Raw genomic sequence first — 18,525 nt, 5'->3', positions numbered from 1 at the left:
AATGATTTCAAAATCATAAGAGTATATTGTTAATAATTTAAGAAATGTTTAATAATGTTTTCTATCTGTCTCAAAGAATGCGATTTATGCCATGAATGTTGAAAAGTATCTTTGTTTTGTTATGTCAAAATATGGAATTTAATTAAACAAAATTTAATTTGAAGATGTTTTTTCTGTAATATTACGTCATGACCCTGATAAACTAAACAGTACCTCAAAAACGGCATTTTTTAATTGTCAAGGTCAAAGGGCATAGCAGGATAGGTATATGTTATCTGACCCCCCTCGGATTTTCTTGAAATTTTTAGATACAGTAGGTATTAATTGGAGTAGTAATTTCTTAAAGTACTATTGCATAAAAATAATTTTTATAGGAGTTATGGGGGTAAGAAGAAAAATAAAAAATACTATGTTCTCAATAACGGCTAAACCGATTTTTATGAAATTTAAATATGTTATGGATTTCGTTAAGGCCTTTTAAATTATAAAATTTATTTTTAAGTTAATAATTTTTTTCAAAAGACCTTTACGCAAGCCGTTATGGCTTAACATATTTAAGTTAATAATATATTTAAATTTCATAAACATCGGTTCAAGCGTTTTCGAGAAAATCGTGTTTTTTATTTTTCTTCTTACCCCCATAACTCACATAAAAATTATTTTTACGCAATAGTACTTCGATAAATTACGACTCTAATTACTACCTACTGTATCTAAAAATTTTAAGAAAATCCAAGCAGGGGCAGCTAACACATACTTATCCTGCTATGCCCTTTCTCGAAAACTTATGGTGATGGAACAATTTCTGATTACGGATTCGTATTCGGCATCATAAAACCAATAAGATCCGATCTCTGAAATAAAAATGCTGTTGCACTGTGGCTAGTGGTAGTTATGGAATAGTTTCTTATTTTTTAAGAATATAATAATCATTAATTAGAAATATTTAATTGTTTCTTAAAAACAAGTGTATTTTTCTTGATTTTTGTAACTACTTTTGAAGTATCAGTAATAATAAATTTAAAACTGCAAAAAGTTATTTTGAAGTATCAAATTTAGTTTATCTATATTATTTTTTAGAATCATGAAAAAATAACAATGATATCAAACAAATAAATTTAAATGATACATAACGACCCGGTCTCCCCTACATTTTTATAACAAATATAATTTTAAATCTTTATTAAATTTTTATATTTTAGCATTACGTAATATAATAACATGTTAAACAGCAAGAAAAATAGAAATGTAAATATAGATAAATTTAACGCTGAGCCGAATGGAAGAAGTGGGGATAAAGGTAATTAGCTATCGTAGACTATTTAGTAGTTTCCTTAAAATTGAAATCGACAGTCACAAGAATACTTTTCGTATCTGTAAATAGAGTATTGTTAAAAAGCCTTTTACGTTTTTGCATTTTCTATCGTGTTTAAATTTCAACAATTTTTTTACAAAAATCTTATTGAACATAAGAAAATATTATATTACATATTATCTTACAAAATATTTTTAAAAAAATGTCTTCCAAAAGTACTTTGTTATTCTGTTGTTTAATTTCTATAGGAATAGCCCAAAACAGTAAGTTATTAGAACATAATTATAAATTTTTACTAATTAGCTAGTTATTAAAAACAAAATTCAATTTAATTTATTTCACAAGTATGTTTAATTTATTGTTTGCGTAACGCAATTAATATAAATTCTTAAAGTTCTAATAATACAAAACTGGATAAAAGTAATTAAAACTAACTTTGTTAAGTAAACAGTTTATAATTTTATTTAATTTTTTTATTATCATTGCAGTTTTATAATAAATATTTTCTTTATTCAAAGAAAAGTTTTTAATTGAATATTACAATTTTCAAATTTATGACATGTCTTCGCATATCATTGTTCCAAGGCTTTTAAGACTTTTTTTATCTATACATAATTATAGAATAAAAATACAAAAGTACGTCTTATCGCATAGAACTTTTGAAGTTATGTACTATTATACATAATCCATTACAAAAAACAGCTGCTAAGTTTTAGTAATTATTAGGTGCATTATTTTTAAGATCGTATCCATTTACCATATACTGTTAAAAATCTGACTCCAACTTTATACCAAAAAGATTGAAATAATGTTATTTTAATCTCGCAAAGTGTGAATGCTTGAATTTCATTGATTTAAAGTTTTCAGTGAATCCAATCAAATGAAAATATTCACACTATTTGAGATTGAAAGTATATAATTTTTAATCTTTCGATGTGAAGTTGGAGTCCGATTTTTAACAGTGAAGAAAACCACAACGAATATAAAATAGAGTAAAATGTAGGAGGGACATTCTTTGGCAAATTTTACCTCCTACCTGTCCATTTTTAATGACAACGAAAAAAATCAAAATACGACTTAAATTAAAGCTATCAACCTCTACTTTTATTTGCATGGTGGTTTTTTTTTAAATTAAAGCGTACGAGGTCTTAAAGCAGTCGTGGAGCATAAAAAATTCTACTTTTTGCTACACTGAAAAAAATTAAAGGCAGAATGTGCTTTTTACTAAGGTAATTTTTGTCTAAGTACAAAAGCAATACACGAAAAGCAATTGTTTCTTTTAAAAAAAGCAATTTTTGCCTTAGTTAATAAAGTAACAAATTCTTGTCATTTATCAAATAAATTGTTTACATATGTCAAATCAAATTTTATAATTAATTAAAATAATGGGTACTAAACAAAGAAATTTATTACTACACTTTAATTGTCGTAAAATATAAATAATTATTAATTTTATTGGGAAGCATGTGAAGGCCAGACCATGACGATTCTATGATTCCCTATGCAAGTTAAGTGCTTTTAATGTCTAAAAAACAGAACAATTAATTCTCAAATTAGTTTCTCTCTTATTAATTTACTTAGGAGAGTTTGTTGTTGCGTTTTACTAATATTAAGTAAAGTTTCAATTTGATTTTTATGTAAATAATACAATTTTATAAAAAGGCCAGACCATGACGCGAAAACAAGGGACAAAAATTAACATCAAAAAAATTTTTTTAAATAAATTTTTTTCGCAAGTTTTTTGTTTTTCACAATTCTACGAACATATACAATACGAAACTATGAATAGTTTTTAGGTTAATTACTGTATTTTATTAAAAATAAAATTTTTTTTACATACATTGTACTGGGGACAGGCCATACCATGACGTTTTATTACCTTAAAACAGCTTTTAAAGCTAAATTATAAATTTTTAAATGTAAACTACTATTGGCTTTTGTTTGTAAACACAGAAATTAGTTTTTCTCCTTGAATTCATTGCAATATGTTTAACTAATTTCTTAAAAAATACGAGGGGACATTGAATTGTGCACTACGCGGAGAATCACCCATAAATTGAAAACATTGAAAGATGAAATAAAATTAAGATTGTAACATTACTTAAAAAATATTATTACACGTACCTTAAGGGGTTACCCCCACTTGTAGCGCAAAAAAATAAGCCTTTTTTATGAATTTTTTTAAAGAAAACTACAAAACCTTTTTAATCTATAACTATATCATCTTAAAGAACACATATTGAAGAACTTTTAGTAATTTTTTTGTTAAAAAATATTACATAGTTAAGTGTCAAACTGCCGTCAACGAAATAATATTTTTATTTATACGGTCTGCGGTGACCAACATTGCGGCGAAGTGAATCATCGGAATCAAAAAATGTGGATAAATTTAGTCAAATATGAGTATAAACTAGTCTTTAATCGAAGGATTTAAAAAAATATTTATTTTTCACAAAATGGCTGACAGTCTAAGTTAAAAGTTTGATTTTAACGAAAAAAAACGTCCGTTTTTTGGCTATAAAACGGACATTTTTTTCGAAAAAGAAAATCGAACGATTAAAGACTACATTTTTATGTATTAAATAAGCCTGCAAAATTTCAAGAAGATCGGTTCATTAGTGTTTGAGTAATCTTGGTCACCGACTTCAGAAATGCCATTTCGAGAAAAACGCGTTTAAAGTTTCAATTTCAGTTTCCACGAAGAAAATAATTTTTTTGTAAAGTTACATAGAATTAACTCCGGTAAGTGGGAGTACGTAATAGTTTGGTTTCCAGAAGTAGGCTGAAAAGTCATGGTGGTAATTAAAAAAAAGATATTCATTTTATCGATGCATATATGTATATACAAATCAGTATATATCAGTCTCTTTCGTCTCTTTCAAAGCTCATATCTCAGTCAATTTTGTTGGAATTGACTTGAAATTTTCAGGACATACTTTCAGTTACTTATGCTTCAAAAAAATGCAATAAAAGAAAAATCGATTTTTTCAAAGTTGCAAGTGGGGGTAACCCCTTAAGAAGTCAATATCTAAAATTTAAAAAACAACATTTAAGGGCATTAAAACATAATAAGACATAGGAAATACTTCCTTATAAGCAAGCAAAACATTGAAACATTTAACTATGCGGTAAAAAGTATTAAAAATTTGCAATAAAAATTAGATTCGACACCCAGTTTCAAGTTTACATAAGGGCAATTCCACGTGAGATTTCAGTCGACCTCTTAAAATCGGCCAAAAATATTTTTTTTCTATTCTGTATTGAAAAAAAACAGATACGTATTTTTTAATTTTTTTTGAGGTTAAATTTTTGAGCTATTAATTTGCAAAATTTTCGTTTCTTAAATGTAGGTATATTTTTAATGTCAGATAACTCAAAAAATATTGCTTCTTTTCATTTTTTGACAATAGAAAAAAAGTTTTGTTTTCCTCTCTACTTTCGAATAATCATAACAAATTTTTTTTTCATTTTTTATTAAAAAAATAAAAAAATTTATAAACAAATTAATTTTTTTAAACTTTGGAAATGATAAATTTTTAATTTTCTTTTTTTAAAACATGCTTGGAAATGATAAGAAGGTTTTGCAAAAAGTTTCAGAGTGGGCCTGACAAGTTTGATGGGTTTAAAAAAATAATTAAGCTGCCCGTGCAGGTCGCTCGCACGCGGCATAATGGGATTTTTTTACAATTTACTATTAAAAATTGTCTAGAGCCTACAAATTTTATCAGATTTTGATTATTATTGAATTTGTAGGCTCTAAACAATTTTTAATAGTAAATTGTAAAAAAATACCATTTTGCCGCGTGCGTGCGACCTGCATGAACATTAATTATTTTTTTAAACCCATCAAACTTGTCAGGCCCACTCTGAAACTTTTTGGAAAACCTTCTTATCATTTCCAGGTATGTTTTGAAAAAAGAAAATTAAAAATTTATCATACTCAAAGTTAAAAAAAATTAAATTGTTTATCCTTCGGAGAACACATGGGGTCTTTTTGACCCCACGCTTTTTTACGAAAAGCCTTTTTGTAAATATTTTTAATAAGGACTTTCAAGTATACAGACTTATTCTACAGAGTTTAAACTATAATTTAAAAAATTCTTTAGCTTGATTAGATGAGCAGTTTAAATTTGTTTGAGCTTTAAAAAATAGTCTAAAAAAGAGGTGTGTTTTCTGAGGGTTATAGAACCCTCACAGCACCGGGATATTCAGGATATCCCAGAGACGTCCTGGGGATATCGATTTGTTTTCGGAAGTTTGGATATCCCTGGATTATCCTCTGGATATCCATGGACGTCCCTAGGATATCCCAGAGATATCCAAACTTCCGAAAACAAATCGATATCCCCAGGACGTCTCTGGGATATCCTGAATATCCCGGTGCTGTGAGGGAAATGTTTTATTTTTTTTAATAAAAAATGAAAAAAAAATTTTGTTATAAATATTCAAAAGTAGAGAGAAAAACAAAACTTTTTTTTTCTTGTCAAAAAATAAAAAGAAGCAATATTTTTTGAGTTATCTGACATTAAAAATATATCTTCATTTAAAAAACAAAAATTTTAAAAATTCATAACTCAAAAATTTGGCCTCCAAAAAAATAATAAAAAAATACGTATGTTTTTTTAACACAGAATAGAAAAAAAATATTTTTGGCCGATTTGAAGAGGTCGACTGAAATCTCACGTGGAATTGCCCATAAGAAAAATTAAAATTCTTTTTTCAACATTACTTTTATAAAAAGCGACCGCAAAAACCATCAAGTTACATTTTTTTATCGAAGAATCCGCGATTTTGTATATTTGTGAAAACCAGCTTCACCAATTCGCTATTTTGTATTTCCGAAAACCGGCATCACATTCGTGATCAGCGACTCCAAAAACCCTAAATAACAATTTTTTAGCGGATTCAGTGAGTGTCATTTTGCCGATGCAATATTTACAACCAACTTAGGGAGGTAGATTAAGAGTGTAAGGTGACAAAATTTATCGAACAAGATATAAAGAGTAATAATTGTGTACCAAAGTAAAAATCCGCGACTTGGAATATTAGTATTCCATATAATAAGAGGAACATGCGCGAAGGTCTAACCGATAAACCTTAAATATACAACTGACAATTAAAGGCGCCTCAATTGTCCGTTCTCCCTCCTGCTGTATAACTAATGAGTGATTATTTTTGCACGTAAAAACCCTCATGGCTTACGGAAGTGTTGTGTCAGAATACTGTCATTGCTAGTTTTTACTATAAGAAAGCAAAATACTCTCAGAGGATTTTGACAACGGTGCCAGTACCGTCAGGATCTATCACGACTTTCTCCCCGTCAATAAACATGGAAAACTTGCCACGGTTGGGAACATATAATGGGATTAACATACGGTGTAGCACAGACACTTAGAGGCGCACCTACCAATAGAGGGGTCAGATTTCCTTCGTTCCTACCTTGCCGTTTTCAAAAGGCTCCAGAATTTTACTTTTTTCACAAAATTTTTCTTTTGATGGAATTGATAAGCAAATGAAAATAGGTCATTTCAGTGAGATTTCAGTCTCTTTTCTTACCTCCTTTTTCTCTAATTTATTGTGTTCATATTCAATATTTCCCGAAAGTTAAAGTTTTTTTTATATTTTCTATACGTTATTCGCCGTATATTAAATCGCTGACTAAATGAGTTTATTTGTCTACACCCGCGATTATGATTCAATTATTTTCCGACGCTAGGAATCTGTTCCATGAAAACTACGGTTGTTTTTATCTTCCTAGATTTTTTCGCGAAAAACATTTAATTTTGACCGATTTTTACAAAAAAGGCATGAACCCCCCCCCCCTAGCGCTCACAATGTTTACCTACAAAGATAAAAATTTGTATACGTATTTTTTTCAAAAATAGATTACAGAAAAAATATAACGAACATATTTGAAATTGATCTTAATAAGTGTTTTCAACGAAAAACTCGAAAATTTTAGAAAAAACTGCATGTACACCCCTGGCACCCACAGTTTTTTACGTAAAGAGCTAGAAATTGGTATATTTATGTATTTTCATGCGTACACTGAAAGAATTCTAGGCAGGCTGCTGGCTTTTCATGTCCTAAATTAGTGCCCCTTGCGCAGGGCTCGCAGCTCACCTCAAAAAAGCGAGCATCTACTCCCGAAAGGTGAGCAGCTGCCCATGAGGAGTTTCTGCTTACCTTTCGGGAGTAGATTTTTGCCTTTTTGAAGTTAACTGCGAGCTTGAGGCAGCGAGCTCTAGCGGCACTCATGTAAAGCCTGCAGCCTGCCCAAAATTCTTTTAGTGTAGATTATAGGAAAAATATATTGGAAATGATTAAATAGTTGATTTTCCTATGGTGGAAGATCTTCTCAGCGAAAAACGAAAATCTCTTTTTGCAAACTCAACAATACTTTAACCCTTGCTGGCTCTCACAATTCTTAATATGGCGGACTAGCGTTATACATTTATATTTATTTTTTCACGTGTAGATTTCAAAAAAACATGCAGCCAAAATAATTGAATTAAAATATAAATTAAAAAATAAATTCAACTTAATTAAATAAAGAACAAAAAAAACTTTAAAAATTTCAAAGTAAAAAATTAAAAAATACAATTAAAATAAAATAAATAAATTCAAATTGTTAAATTGACCATTTTTTCGTTAAAAAATTCTGAGAAAATTCAAAAGTGCAATTAATTGAATAAAGAACAAAAGAAAATTTTAATTTCAAAGAAAAAATAATTATATTAAAATAAAATGAAAAATAAATTCAAATTAATTAAATGAAGAACAAGAAAAATTAAAAATTTTTGAAGCAATAAATAAATGAATAAATTAAAATAAACAATAAATTATGAACATTAACTGGACTCACTCGTACGATGTCATCTTTCGGCACAAAAAAATTACACTCACTCCCGGTTTCGAAAATGTTTCGAGCACTCCCGAACCACGTGTCAAAAATAAAAGAAAGGTGAACACTTTTTTATTATATAAAACGATCGCGGTTTCAAATATTACGAGCACTCCCGTTATTAAAAGGGTGAAATTATTTTAAGTTAAATTCGAAAAAAATTTCCTTAAAATTATCTAACATTCCCGAAAAAAAATTGAAAGGACACTCTCTTGCCCGGCTCACACAGTACTGAAAATTCAAAAAAAATTTGAAAATTATTTCCCCTTCTCTATACTTTGCTGAGTTCAGTCGGGATGAGTACGTGCCAGGCGTACAGTACACGTACACGTACGTGTACACGTACACGTGCCGTCACAGGGACGGCAACTTCCGAGAATTGGAAGGGGATTTTCTTCTCTCTCACTCTTATAGAGAAATTCAAAAATTGAAATTTTTTTCTCTTTCTCCCTCTCTATTTTCCTTCTCATTCACTCTTAAGAAGAAAATGAAAAATTTCTATAACGAGAACGATCGCGCGCTCCAGCGCGCGCGTTTTTTCTCTTGCGCATTCCTTTTTTTAATATTTTAATTTTTTTAAACAAAAGTACTTACAATGAGAATAATGGCGCAAATATAATAAATGTTTTAAAGAAAAATTGAAAAAAATGTTTATGAGAATGATAATCAAGATCACCATCAGCAGTTGTAGTAAAAATTGCTGCAACTTCATTCACACTTTGTAAATTATAAAGTCTACTATCCATCCCAGGCTTTAATGAAAATAATAATTGCATCTCAGGCTCAATTTCTGCATTATTTTCAGTCATTGTTTTTTTAATTTCTTCATGCATCATACGTTAGGACTGTGCAAATAGGTTACAATCCCGAAGGGCTGTATCTATTCCATCATTTCGGAAGCTTCGTTTTGATCAACAATAAATAACTGACATTTTTATGTCAAATGAGAATTTTGTTAAATGACTTTTATGACAAATGAGAATTGTGTTAAATGTCTTTTATATCAAATGAAAATCAAATCAAAATTATGTTAAATGGGATTTACACCAAATGAAATTTATGTCAAGTAAATTTTATGTCAAATGAGAATTATGTTAATTGGCATTTATGCTAAATGAAATTTATATAAATTTAATTTTACGTTAAATAATAATTATGTTAAATGATATTCACGTCAAATGAAATTTATGTCAAGCTAATTTTATGTCTAATGATATTTATGTCAAATGAGAATTACGTTAAACGACATTTATGCCAAATGAAATTGATGTCAAATGAATTTTATAACAAATAAAATTTACGTTAAATGAGTTTTATGTTAAAAGAAATTTATGTTAAATGATTTTTATGTCAATAGAAATTTATGTTACATAATTTTTAAGTCAAATGGGAATTAAGTTATCTGAGTTTTAAGTAACATAATATTTCTGTTTAATGAATTCTATGGCAAATGATATTAATGTTAAATGGTTTTTGTGTGCAATAAAATTTATGTCAAATAACGTGCATATTATGTGAATTTTAAGTTAAGTAGTTTTATATCAAATAACTGTTTGGTCAAAAAAGATTTCGGGAATAAGCATGCGTCTCGTTTCTTTCTGCATACAAAGATGTATTCATTTGATAATAAACCTGACCATGTATTTTGAAACAATATGGTCCTGGTCGTCAATTGTTAAACTTAACTAAGTTAGCGTTGAAAGAAGCAAAACCAAATGAATTATTGTAAGGTCGTATATTATGAAGAAAATGCCCAGATAATTCGTGGGTGCCATCAAATAAATTTTGTGATATGAGTAGAGGAGCAGGTAGATCTTTAAGAATGACTTCGCCATGTTTACAACAATCATGAAATGAATTTTTTTTATTAAATACTCTTTCTGCTTGGAAATGTTTAGCATTACAATGCTCACATGAAATGCTCATCGCACCAGCAAAATGTTCTTCTATATGCGAGACTGAAATACTGTCAGAGAAATTTTGATTCTGTGCAGAATTACGTTTTTTTTGGCGATGAGTTCTTTGATAAGCTGCATTTTTTTGACGACCAGAAATATTAGTATTTGATAAATTTGCTGTAACAGTTACATTATCTTTTGCTAAAGATGTATTAACAGTTGTAGAGGATTTTGCTGAATTTATATTTGGTTCAGCCACTGTAATAATACTATCCTTTGTTTGGTTTGTTTGAGGATTAAGAATTCTATTATTATCTTTTTTTTTGTCAAAACTTTCTTTGAAAAGCAGCTTTCTTTTGACATTTCATGACTTGATGTTGTTCTTCTTCCTCTAAAAAACGTATTATTATTCTTTTTTTACTTGATTTTTATTTTTTAAATTAGTATATTTTGTAACATTTCTTGAATCAATACAATTATCTAATGATCTCGAAGTCATGCATTGTAATTGTCTATTATTAAAAGTTTCCTCTGAACTGTTGATTTTTTAATTAATTGTTGCATTTTTAATAATTACATTATCTTTGTCTTTATAATTTCCTTTGTGTATTACTTCTCCTGATGTACTATTAGTATTCTGCGCTGATGTTGAAGGCATACTTTGCAAACTTCTGTTTATAATAATTTCTCCCTCATTTCTATTAGTTTTTGATTTTTTAAATAATTCACTGTTAACTTTATGTTCACAAAGTTTTACATAAGAATGATAACGTATAATGTTCATTTCATTAGAATTACCTGTCTCTATATGTGCCTTTGAAATAATATCAGACTGATTTTGTTTTTGAACAGAAGTATGTTTATTTTGTCGAGAGGTGCGCTTGTAAGCAACAATTCTGTCACGAATTGACGTTTTAACTTTAGATGTAAAAATATTTTCTTCTGCTGATGATAAAGCTGTAGATGTGCTTTGGGGCCTCGTATTTAAAGTTTGCTCTGCACTAATGAATTCATTAGAATCCAATGATTCAGAGCGAACAATTTTATTATTTTCTTGCTTTTTTTGTCAATATTTTTTTTATAAGCAGCTTTTTTTGACGTTTTATGATTTTATATTTTTCTTCTTCTTCAGAAGAATGAACCATAGCTCTTTTTTCTCCTTGCTTCTCAGTTATTATTAATCTTGTATCTTTCATTCCATTGCTTGAATCAATAGAAATATTATTAACATCATTTGCTGGAATTAAAGGCAAACTTTCTATACAACTATCAACAAAATTTTTATTACAAACATTGCTGGTTGAATTCAACGATGATAACTTATTGTCAACAATTTTATTTTCTTCATTTTGGAAACTTTTTTCTCTAGCTCAATTCCTAAGAAGACACTCCCAATTATATTCAACAGTCATAGTTCTAATATTAGTCGACCTTACTGACGGAAATTTACTGAAACGATTGTTTTTTAACATTAACATTAAATGATTTCTCATGTTACAATAATAGTAATTGACAGAGTGGGGCATAATATTAAAAAATATCGATGTTGCGAATGCTATTGCATATATTCCACAAGCAAGACTATAGTTTGGTTGTTGATCAACAGTTGTGAAAACTACTGGAGGTTTAAAAGGATATAATCTACTTAAATATTTCCTTTTATCTTCATTTAAACATCCTTCATTAAGACTATCATAAATATAGTCTCATTCCATCATAATAAGTGCAAATCCAATGACCTTTCTTGATAGGTCCACTAAAAAGTATTTGAATATGCTTTTTACCTTTTTAATCGGACTAAATAAATTCTTTCAATTTATTAAAAAGATATCGCTTCTAAAAAATAGTTTTTCATAAAATTAATTAATTCAGAACACATGTAAATAATGTTACTATTGTCACATTTAACAGTAACTGGAATTTTTATCTTTTACTTTCTTATTGAAGATTATTAAGAATGTAAAGAATGTATCTTCATCCATTAATCTAATTTCGTCTTATCTAAAGAATGTAAAAAAGGTATCTATTGATCTTTTCATCTAAATTTGTTATGTTTTTGTTTATACTTTCTCAAGAATAAATATAAGTATATTTTTGGTAAGTTTTTCTGTTTTGTATCTGTTTATATTTTTTATTTTTTTTAATCTTTTATTCTAGCATCTGTTAATCTAGTAGCTCTTGGCTAAATCTCTGTTTACCAAGTATCTGGTATCTCGTAATCACATGTTATTTTTAGTACTTATCTTTAATATTTATAAAGTTTTTTCCAAATAATAATAATTAACTACCAAAATTTTAAAAAATTAATAATTAAGATTAAGAAAACAAATATAAATCAATATTAAATCACAATTATTACCACTATAATATAATTATGTAATGTACAAACATCAGAATTTAAAAAAATCAATCAATATTCTACATTCAGAAATCAAAATAACAGGCAAATGTCCTTTATTCCTTTAAACTTTAATTAAATTAATGTCTTTAACTTTAATTAAATTAATGTCTTTAACTTTACTTAAATTAATTAAATCCTTCAAAATAATAAATCAAATAATTCACATTATATTTACAAACTCCTCCTAATAAATATACAAATAATATTAACAAAAAATTTAATTTGTATTTACATGTATTTTAATACTTACGTACGTAACGTATGTAATGTACTTTAACTTTTTTCAATGTACAAAAAACAAAACCTCAAAATTCACAATCAACACTTTCAGAAGAAAAATCACTCGGCAAATAACAGTCAATACTTCTTATCGAAAGGATACACGTTTCACACTTTGCAAATGGCTGACAGTTGCTAACACTTGTAACATTTTGTAATTTTTCGTACCAAAAACTATGCGTTTCACACTGAGGTGAGGTTACATGGTTGTAGCGAACAAACAATTGTTTGGAAAAAAGATGCGCGCGCAACAATTTTGAAGCGTCTAAAATGAATCATAAAATTAAATATATTTTAATCTTAAACTTTTAATTTATTACAAACCAAACCATAAATGAAAATTATTATATTAAATTACTTTTAGTTAATTTTTAATTAATAATTTTAATTAATTTTTTTTTTAATTTTAAAAAAGAAAAACGAAAATATAAAAGTGTGAGGTCACAATCATTATAAAATTCAGCCAATGAGGAACACTCATTATAAAATCAGCCAATGAGAAAAAAGTTCTACACTTGAAGTTAGCTGTTTTGACATCAGTAAGTAATGTGACGATTATATCCAATCAAAGTAAAGGATTTTGAAAAAGAGCCAATCAAGAAAAAGTTCTACACTTGAAGTTAGTCGATCTTACGCACCTTGTTTTTACAAAAGGATTGTTTTTACGAAAGGATTCAATAAGTTAAATATAATAGAAAAATAAAATTTCAAATAAAATATTATAATTTAATTGAATTTTGGTCCTGCTCCTGTGTCAATCATCTTGTTATTGGAACTTTCAACTCTTTAGTATCGATTCGAATGTATGGAATTGCATTAGTTTTTGCTAAATTAATGTTTCTGGATGCATAGTAATTTCTTCTTAATTCTTCCTCAGAGCACCCTACTGAACAGGAATTTGTTATTGTTATCATCCCACATCTTTTTCCTACAATTGGTGGAAATGTGTTCTAATTTTTTGCAATATTTACACGTTATACTTTGATTTCTATTCGCAAAGTTTGTAGTATTGTTAGTTCTTGGTTCTTGAGAGAAATTTCTTTGTTGATTTTGGAAAAAGTTTTGTTGTTGATTTTGTCTTTGATTTTGGTATGGAGTTCGGAATTGATTTTGCGGTATGTTTCTAAACTGATTTTGTGATGTGTTTCTAAATTGATTTTGAAACTGATTTTGTTGAGGATTTTTGTAAAAGTTTTGATTTTAAAAACTATTAAACGTTGGATTTTGATTGTTGAATCGATTTTGATTCTGGTTTGAAAAATTTTGTCGTGATCCTGGATAAAAGGAGTTTTCTCGTTTTGGTCCTATCAATTTATTAAGTTGAAAACAGTTTACTGCAAAATGACCCTTTTTTCCACAAACTAAACAAGTTATTATGTTATCTTGAGCGATATTAATTTTTGCTGTTTTAGCGAAGTCTATTATTTTTAGGATGAGAATTATAATCAGTATTTTGTTCACTTTTTCGTAATTCACGGTGTGATAATAATTTTCTTTCTATTTCTACTGCTTTATTTACTATCTCTTGAAATGTATCTGCTGTTCCAATTCGTATTTCAATTTCTGGTCTAAGTCCTCGTGAAAAACAATCAACACTTGTTTTGTCTAAACTTGCTTTGAATGGTTCATCTACTCTATTTTCATTGCTAATCCTATGCGCGTCTAATATTCTTTCTGCTGCTTCTGCGATTCCTGAACCATAAGAAATTACATTTTCGTGTTCCCACATATATATTGCTCCTAGTTCTTCTTGTAACTGATATACAGATTTTGCTGACGCGTAAATTTGTTTTAACCTTTCTGTTAACTGTTCTACTGTATTAAAATTATTTTCTATTATAATTCTTCTTGCTTCACCCGAAATTCGACTCCTAATTAATTTTACTAAATTTGTTTGTACTTGTGCATTATCAGAAAGCATATATTTTGCTTCTAAACAACTTTCAATAAATATAAATAGTGATATGTTTTTTCCGTCAAACATTGGTATTGTTTCTAAAGCATCGCGTAAAGACACTTGCTGATTATTTGGAAGAGCCATGTTTTCCTCAAAATTGTTACTATCTCTAGTGTTATCAAGAGAATTATTTTCAGAGTTATCGTTTGTTTCAATTTCGTCAGTTAAAGGCTTATTTAAGCTTTTATTTGAATTCTGTTCCACTAAGGTTTTTTCAGTTATGGTATTTTCACTATCGTTACTGTCACTGTCAAATGAATTATCGTCAGTATCAAAAAGTTGAGAATTAATATAACCTGAGTGAAACTGTTCTTGTAATTCTAAGGGATTAGGGTTTTCTTTAGAATATCTGGGTGTACTTGTCGATGGTTTTGTTTTATAATTAGGAATTCCCGAATTCAATGCTAATTCTGGATTATTCTTTCTTTGTAAACGAGTTAAATGTGAGGAATCGGTAGTATTTTTATTCGAAGAAGACATTAAAAAATATCATTATCAAAATTTATAATATACGTAATAATTGTAAAATTGTCAATCCTGTCTCTTCAATATAAAATGCACTTTTTCTTTGCGGTTAATATTTTTATCTTGCTTCAGTATAATAAAATATTTTTAAACATGTAATAATAATAACAAATCACAATTAAATGAACAAAATAAAATTTGTTTTAGCACAAATTAAATATCAAAAATGATTCATATACTAGACAAAAAATTCCATAAGTCTAGAGGACTTGAACCCCTATTCAATAATATAACAAAGGATTTAATTTGATGACTGCACCTTGCAACTTTAAAAATTATAAGTTGAGAGGACTCGAACCTCTATTTATTAATACAGAATTGTATTAATTAATGCACCATGCACATTAAAGAAAAATTTATAAGTTAAGAGGACTCGAACCTCTATTCATCTATACCAATATAAGATGTATATTTATGAATGCACCTTGCGACTTAAATCTTGTATAATGTTATCAATTAGCATAAAATGTGTTAAATTAATAAAAATCTTTTTTTTAAATGTTATTGATTAATTTCGATTATTGTATGTTGATATTATTTGTTATTATTATTTGTTACAAAAAAATTTTCCCTTTTTTTAACAATTGGTATACTCATTGATTTATTTATTTTTATTGAATTATTTCATTAATTTAAAAATTATATTCATTAAAATTTTCGAATGTTATTTAAAATTTGACAAAATTATATGGCTGATCGGCTTTATAATTTTTCCGGGCCGATGCACCAAAATTTAAAAGGGCTTCTGTTACGTCAAAACTGAAACCTTTTTAAATATACCTAACATTCCTCGTTTTAAATTAGTTTCAGAAATTGAATCTAATTTGGGATGAGGATAAGTCAATGAGCCTACTAAATGTTGTGAGAGAATATTTATTTAAAACCAACCAAGAAAGAAAAGAATTGACAATAGTACAAAAATACAATGAGTATAAAAATCTTACTTTTGGAATAACGATTATTGCAGGTGTTGAAAAACTGGTGATTGTTATCTCGATTTCCGATCTGAAGTGATTATGAGAAGTAGACACAAAGGAGCCTGTGGTTGGTGTCCTCAGTGGTTGTATATTAGCCTTGTTGTTTACACTAATGAGATTTAGTGCATTGTATTCTTGGGGATTTTACTCTTCTTCCAGACTGTCGCCTCCAAAGCAAATCTCGATGTATATGAAGAAAAGTTTGATCATATGCAAAATGACTAAATAAACAATTTTTGAAAGTTTCAAATTTTTTTCTTGAAAATTGATGTTTGTTCTTAAAGAAGGTACGAATAACAATAATATTAAAAAATTCTTTAATGTCAATTCAATATTTTTTCGGAAGGTCAGCAATGTAAACAACCTTCTTAATGTTTTAAAAATTGACCCAAATTTTTGATAATTAATATTTAATTTTCAATTTCCCAAAAATCGGTCCGTTTTATTTGAAATTAAATTATTGCTTTATTATTGTTTTTTCCTATCAGCATGTAAATTTGCAGAATGCCCTTTTTTGTTTTTGAGTTATTAAATTTCAAAGAATAAATTGCGGCGCGCTGCGTCGCGGTTGCACTGAGCCGCGTGGCAACCGGCGTGAGGCAAGGCTCTACAAGTTTTTTCTGATGATATTCTTTCTCAAATGTGTATTTCTTGAAGAGAAGCTGAATTTTCGTTATTTTCAATTTTCAAATCAACTTTTTTTAAAAACGGCTCCACAGAAGATTTTTGTTTTTGGTGGAAAATTATGTACTTATGATCTAGAATCGAAATAAAGAAGAAAATTTCAGGTGACAGAACCTTTTAGTTAAATCGGTTTAAAAAGCATCGTGTGAAGTAATGCCTTAGGAAGAAAACATGAATTCCGGTGACCAGCAATCCGCAAGTATAGTTCGTCTGAAATGCAAAAAAGAAATTGATTTAGATTTATTATAAGTTTATCTAGTTTCCAATTGAAGAATTTAAAAAATACATATTTGACAAAATGGCGACCTGTCAAGAATATGATTTTGGTTAAAAAATAAAGATCAATTTTCAGATGTAGGAACGTCGAAAACGCCCAATATTACAGGCAAATGGGTCTTCTCTCTCACCTTGCTTCTCCCAAAACCCTGAATTATTAATATTAAGAGACGATTATACAACTTTTTTCACCAGAGTTCAAGTCGGTGGACTTGGTTTAATAATGTAATTAGTTTAAGATCACCTACTTAAGATGTGGTCAATACAGTTGTGAAACCGGCCCTAATAATACTGAAATAATTTACTTAAAACTAATTTATCAAGATCCTTTTATAGAGATTTTGATAAATTTATATAGTTACCCACGTAGCACAGTATTTTTCAGAAAGTTTACAGGAAGTTTACAAAGTGAAGTTCGGAAATTTTCTTTTTAAACTTCCTGTAAACTCAAAATGTCCTCCGAATGCAATATTCCGGTGAAAACTTCCTTAAAAATTTCCACAGGAAACTTATAAAAAGTTTTTACAGTAAGTTTGCGGAATTTTTTTGAAAAAATAGTTGAAAAGTAAATGAATAAATGAATGAAAAAAATGAATCTCATGCTCAGAAGTTTTCTATGGGATCTAGGCTGCGCAGTACATTTGAATCACTTTCCCTCTGGGGTTGGTATATGAGGTAAAATACAGTAGAGACCCCATTATCCCGATTTTCGATTTATAATTTTAGGTATTTATTTGCATATGTATTTAATTATAAAATGTATAGTTAGAAATATTTAAAAAGATTTACATATATATATTTTCTTAAAATTATTAAAATACATAAAAACGCAACGTTTCATTTAAAAATTCAAAATTTATGGTATATAGGGAACGTGACCACTAAATAACAATACCACAAGTGAGTTTTTCCTTTTTCAGATTTAGATAGAGCTAACATTACAACGACAACTTCTCAAAAAGCTACTGATAATACAGAAGAAACATCTCAAAATGGAATTGAAAATTATCTTACATCCACAGATCCTGCTTCTTCAACAAATGCTAATGGTTTGCAAAATCAAAATATCAATGACAGTATAGCTTCGCCAGCTAATTTGAGAATTATTTCAACTAATATTTGGGACGTGAAAAAATTTAATTATTTAATTATTGATGAAACTACAAACGTTCCTTGCATTCTGACAACAATGAATATCACACTCACAATACCTTACAAAACGAAAGAAAATAAGGTAAATTTAGATTAAGGCCCATTAAATTACATGCATTTATATAAAAAGCTGTTATTCTCGAGTAAAGTATTAATT

The 18,525-nt window shown here is 28.1% G+C and overlaps 1 protein-coding gene across 2 annotated transcripts in view; it reads left to right on the top strand.

Annotated features, from left to right (window-relative positions):
* The first annotated feature begins 1,348 nt into the window (after positions 1–1,348).
* LOC122508768 overlaps positions 1,349–18,525 on the top strand; it is a 115,336-nt gene continuing 98,159 nt past the window's right edge. For both annotated transcript variants that reach the window (XM_043622299.1, XM_043622298.1), the window contains exons 1-2: positions 1,349–1,578; positions 18,137–18,450. In XM_043622299.1, coding sequence (XP_043478234.1) covers positions 1,518–1,578; positions 18,137–18,450 — 375 coding nt within the window. In that variant the 5' untranslated portion in view covers positions 1,349–1,517. The remainder of the gene's footprint in view (positions 1,579–18,136; positions 18,451–18,525) is intronic.

This window comes from Leptopilina heterotoma, unplaced genomic scaffold, assembly GCF_015476425.1.
Source record: "Leptopilina heterotoma isolate Lh14 unplaced genomic scaffold, ASM1547642v1 Lhet_57, whole genome shotgun sequence".
NCBI classification, from domain to species: domain Eukaryota; kingdom Metazoa; phylum Arthropoda; class Insecta; order Hymenoptera; family Figitidae; genus Leptopilina; species Leptopilina heterotoma.
The sequence above is the reverse complement of the archived record's forward strand: the minus strand, read 5'-3'. Positions and strand labels throughout refer to the sequence as shown.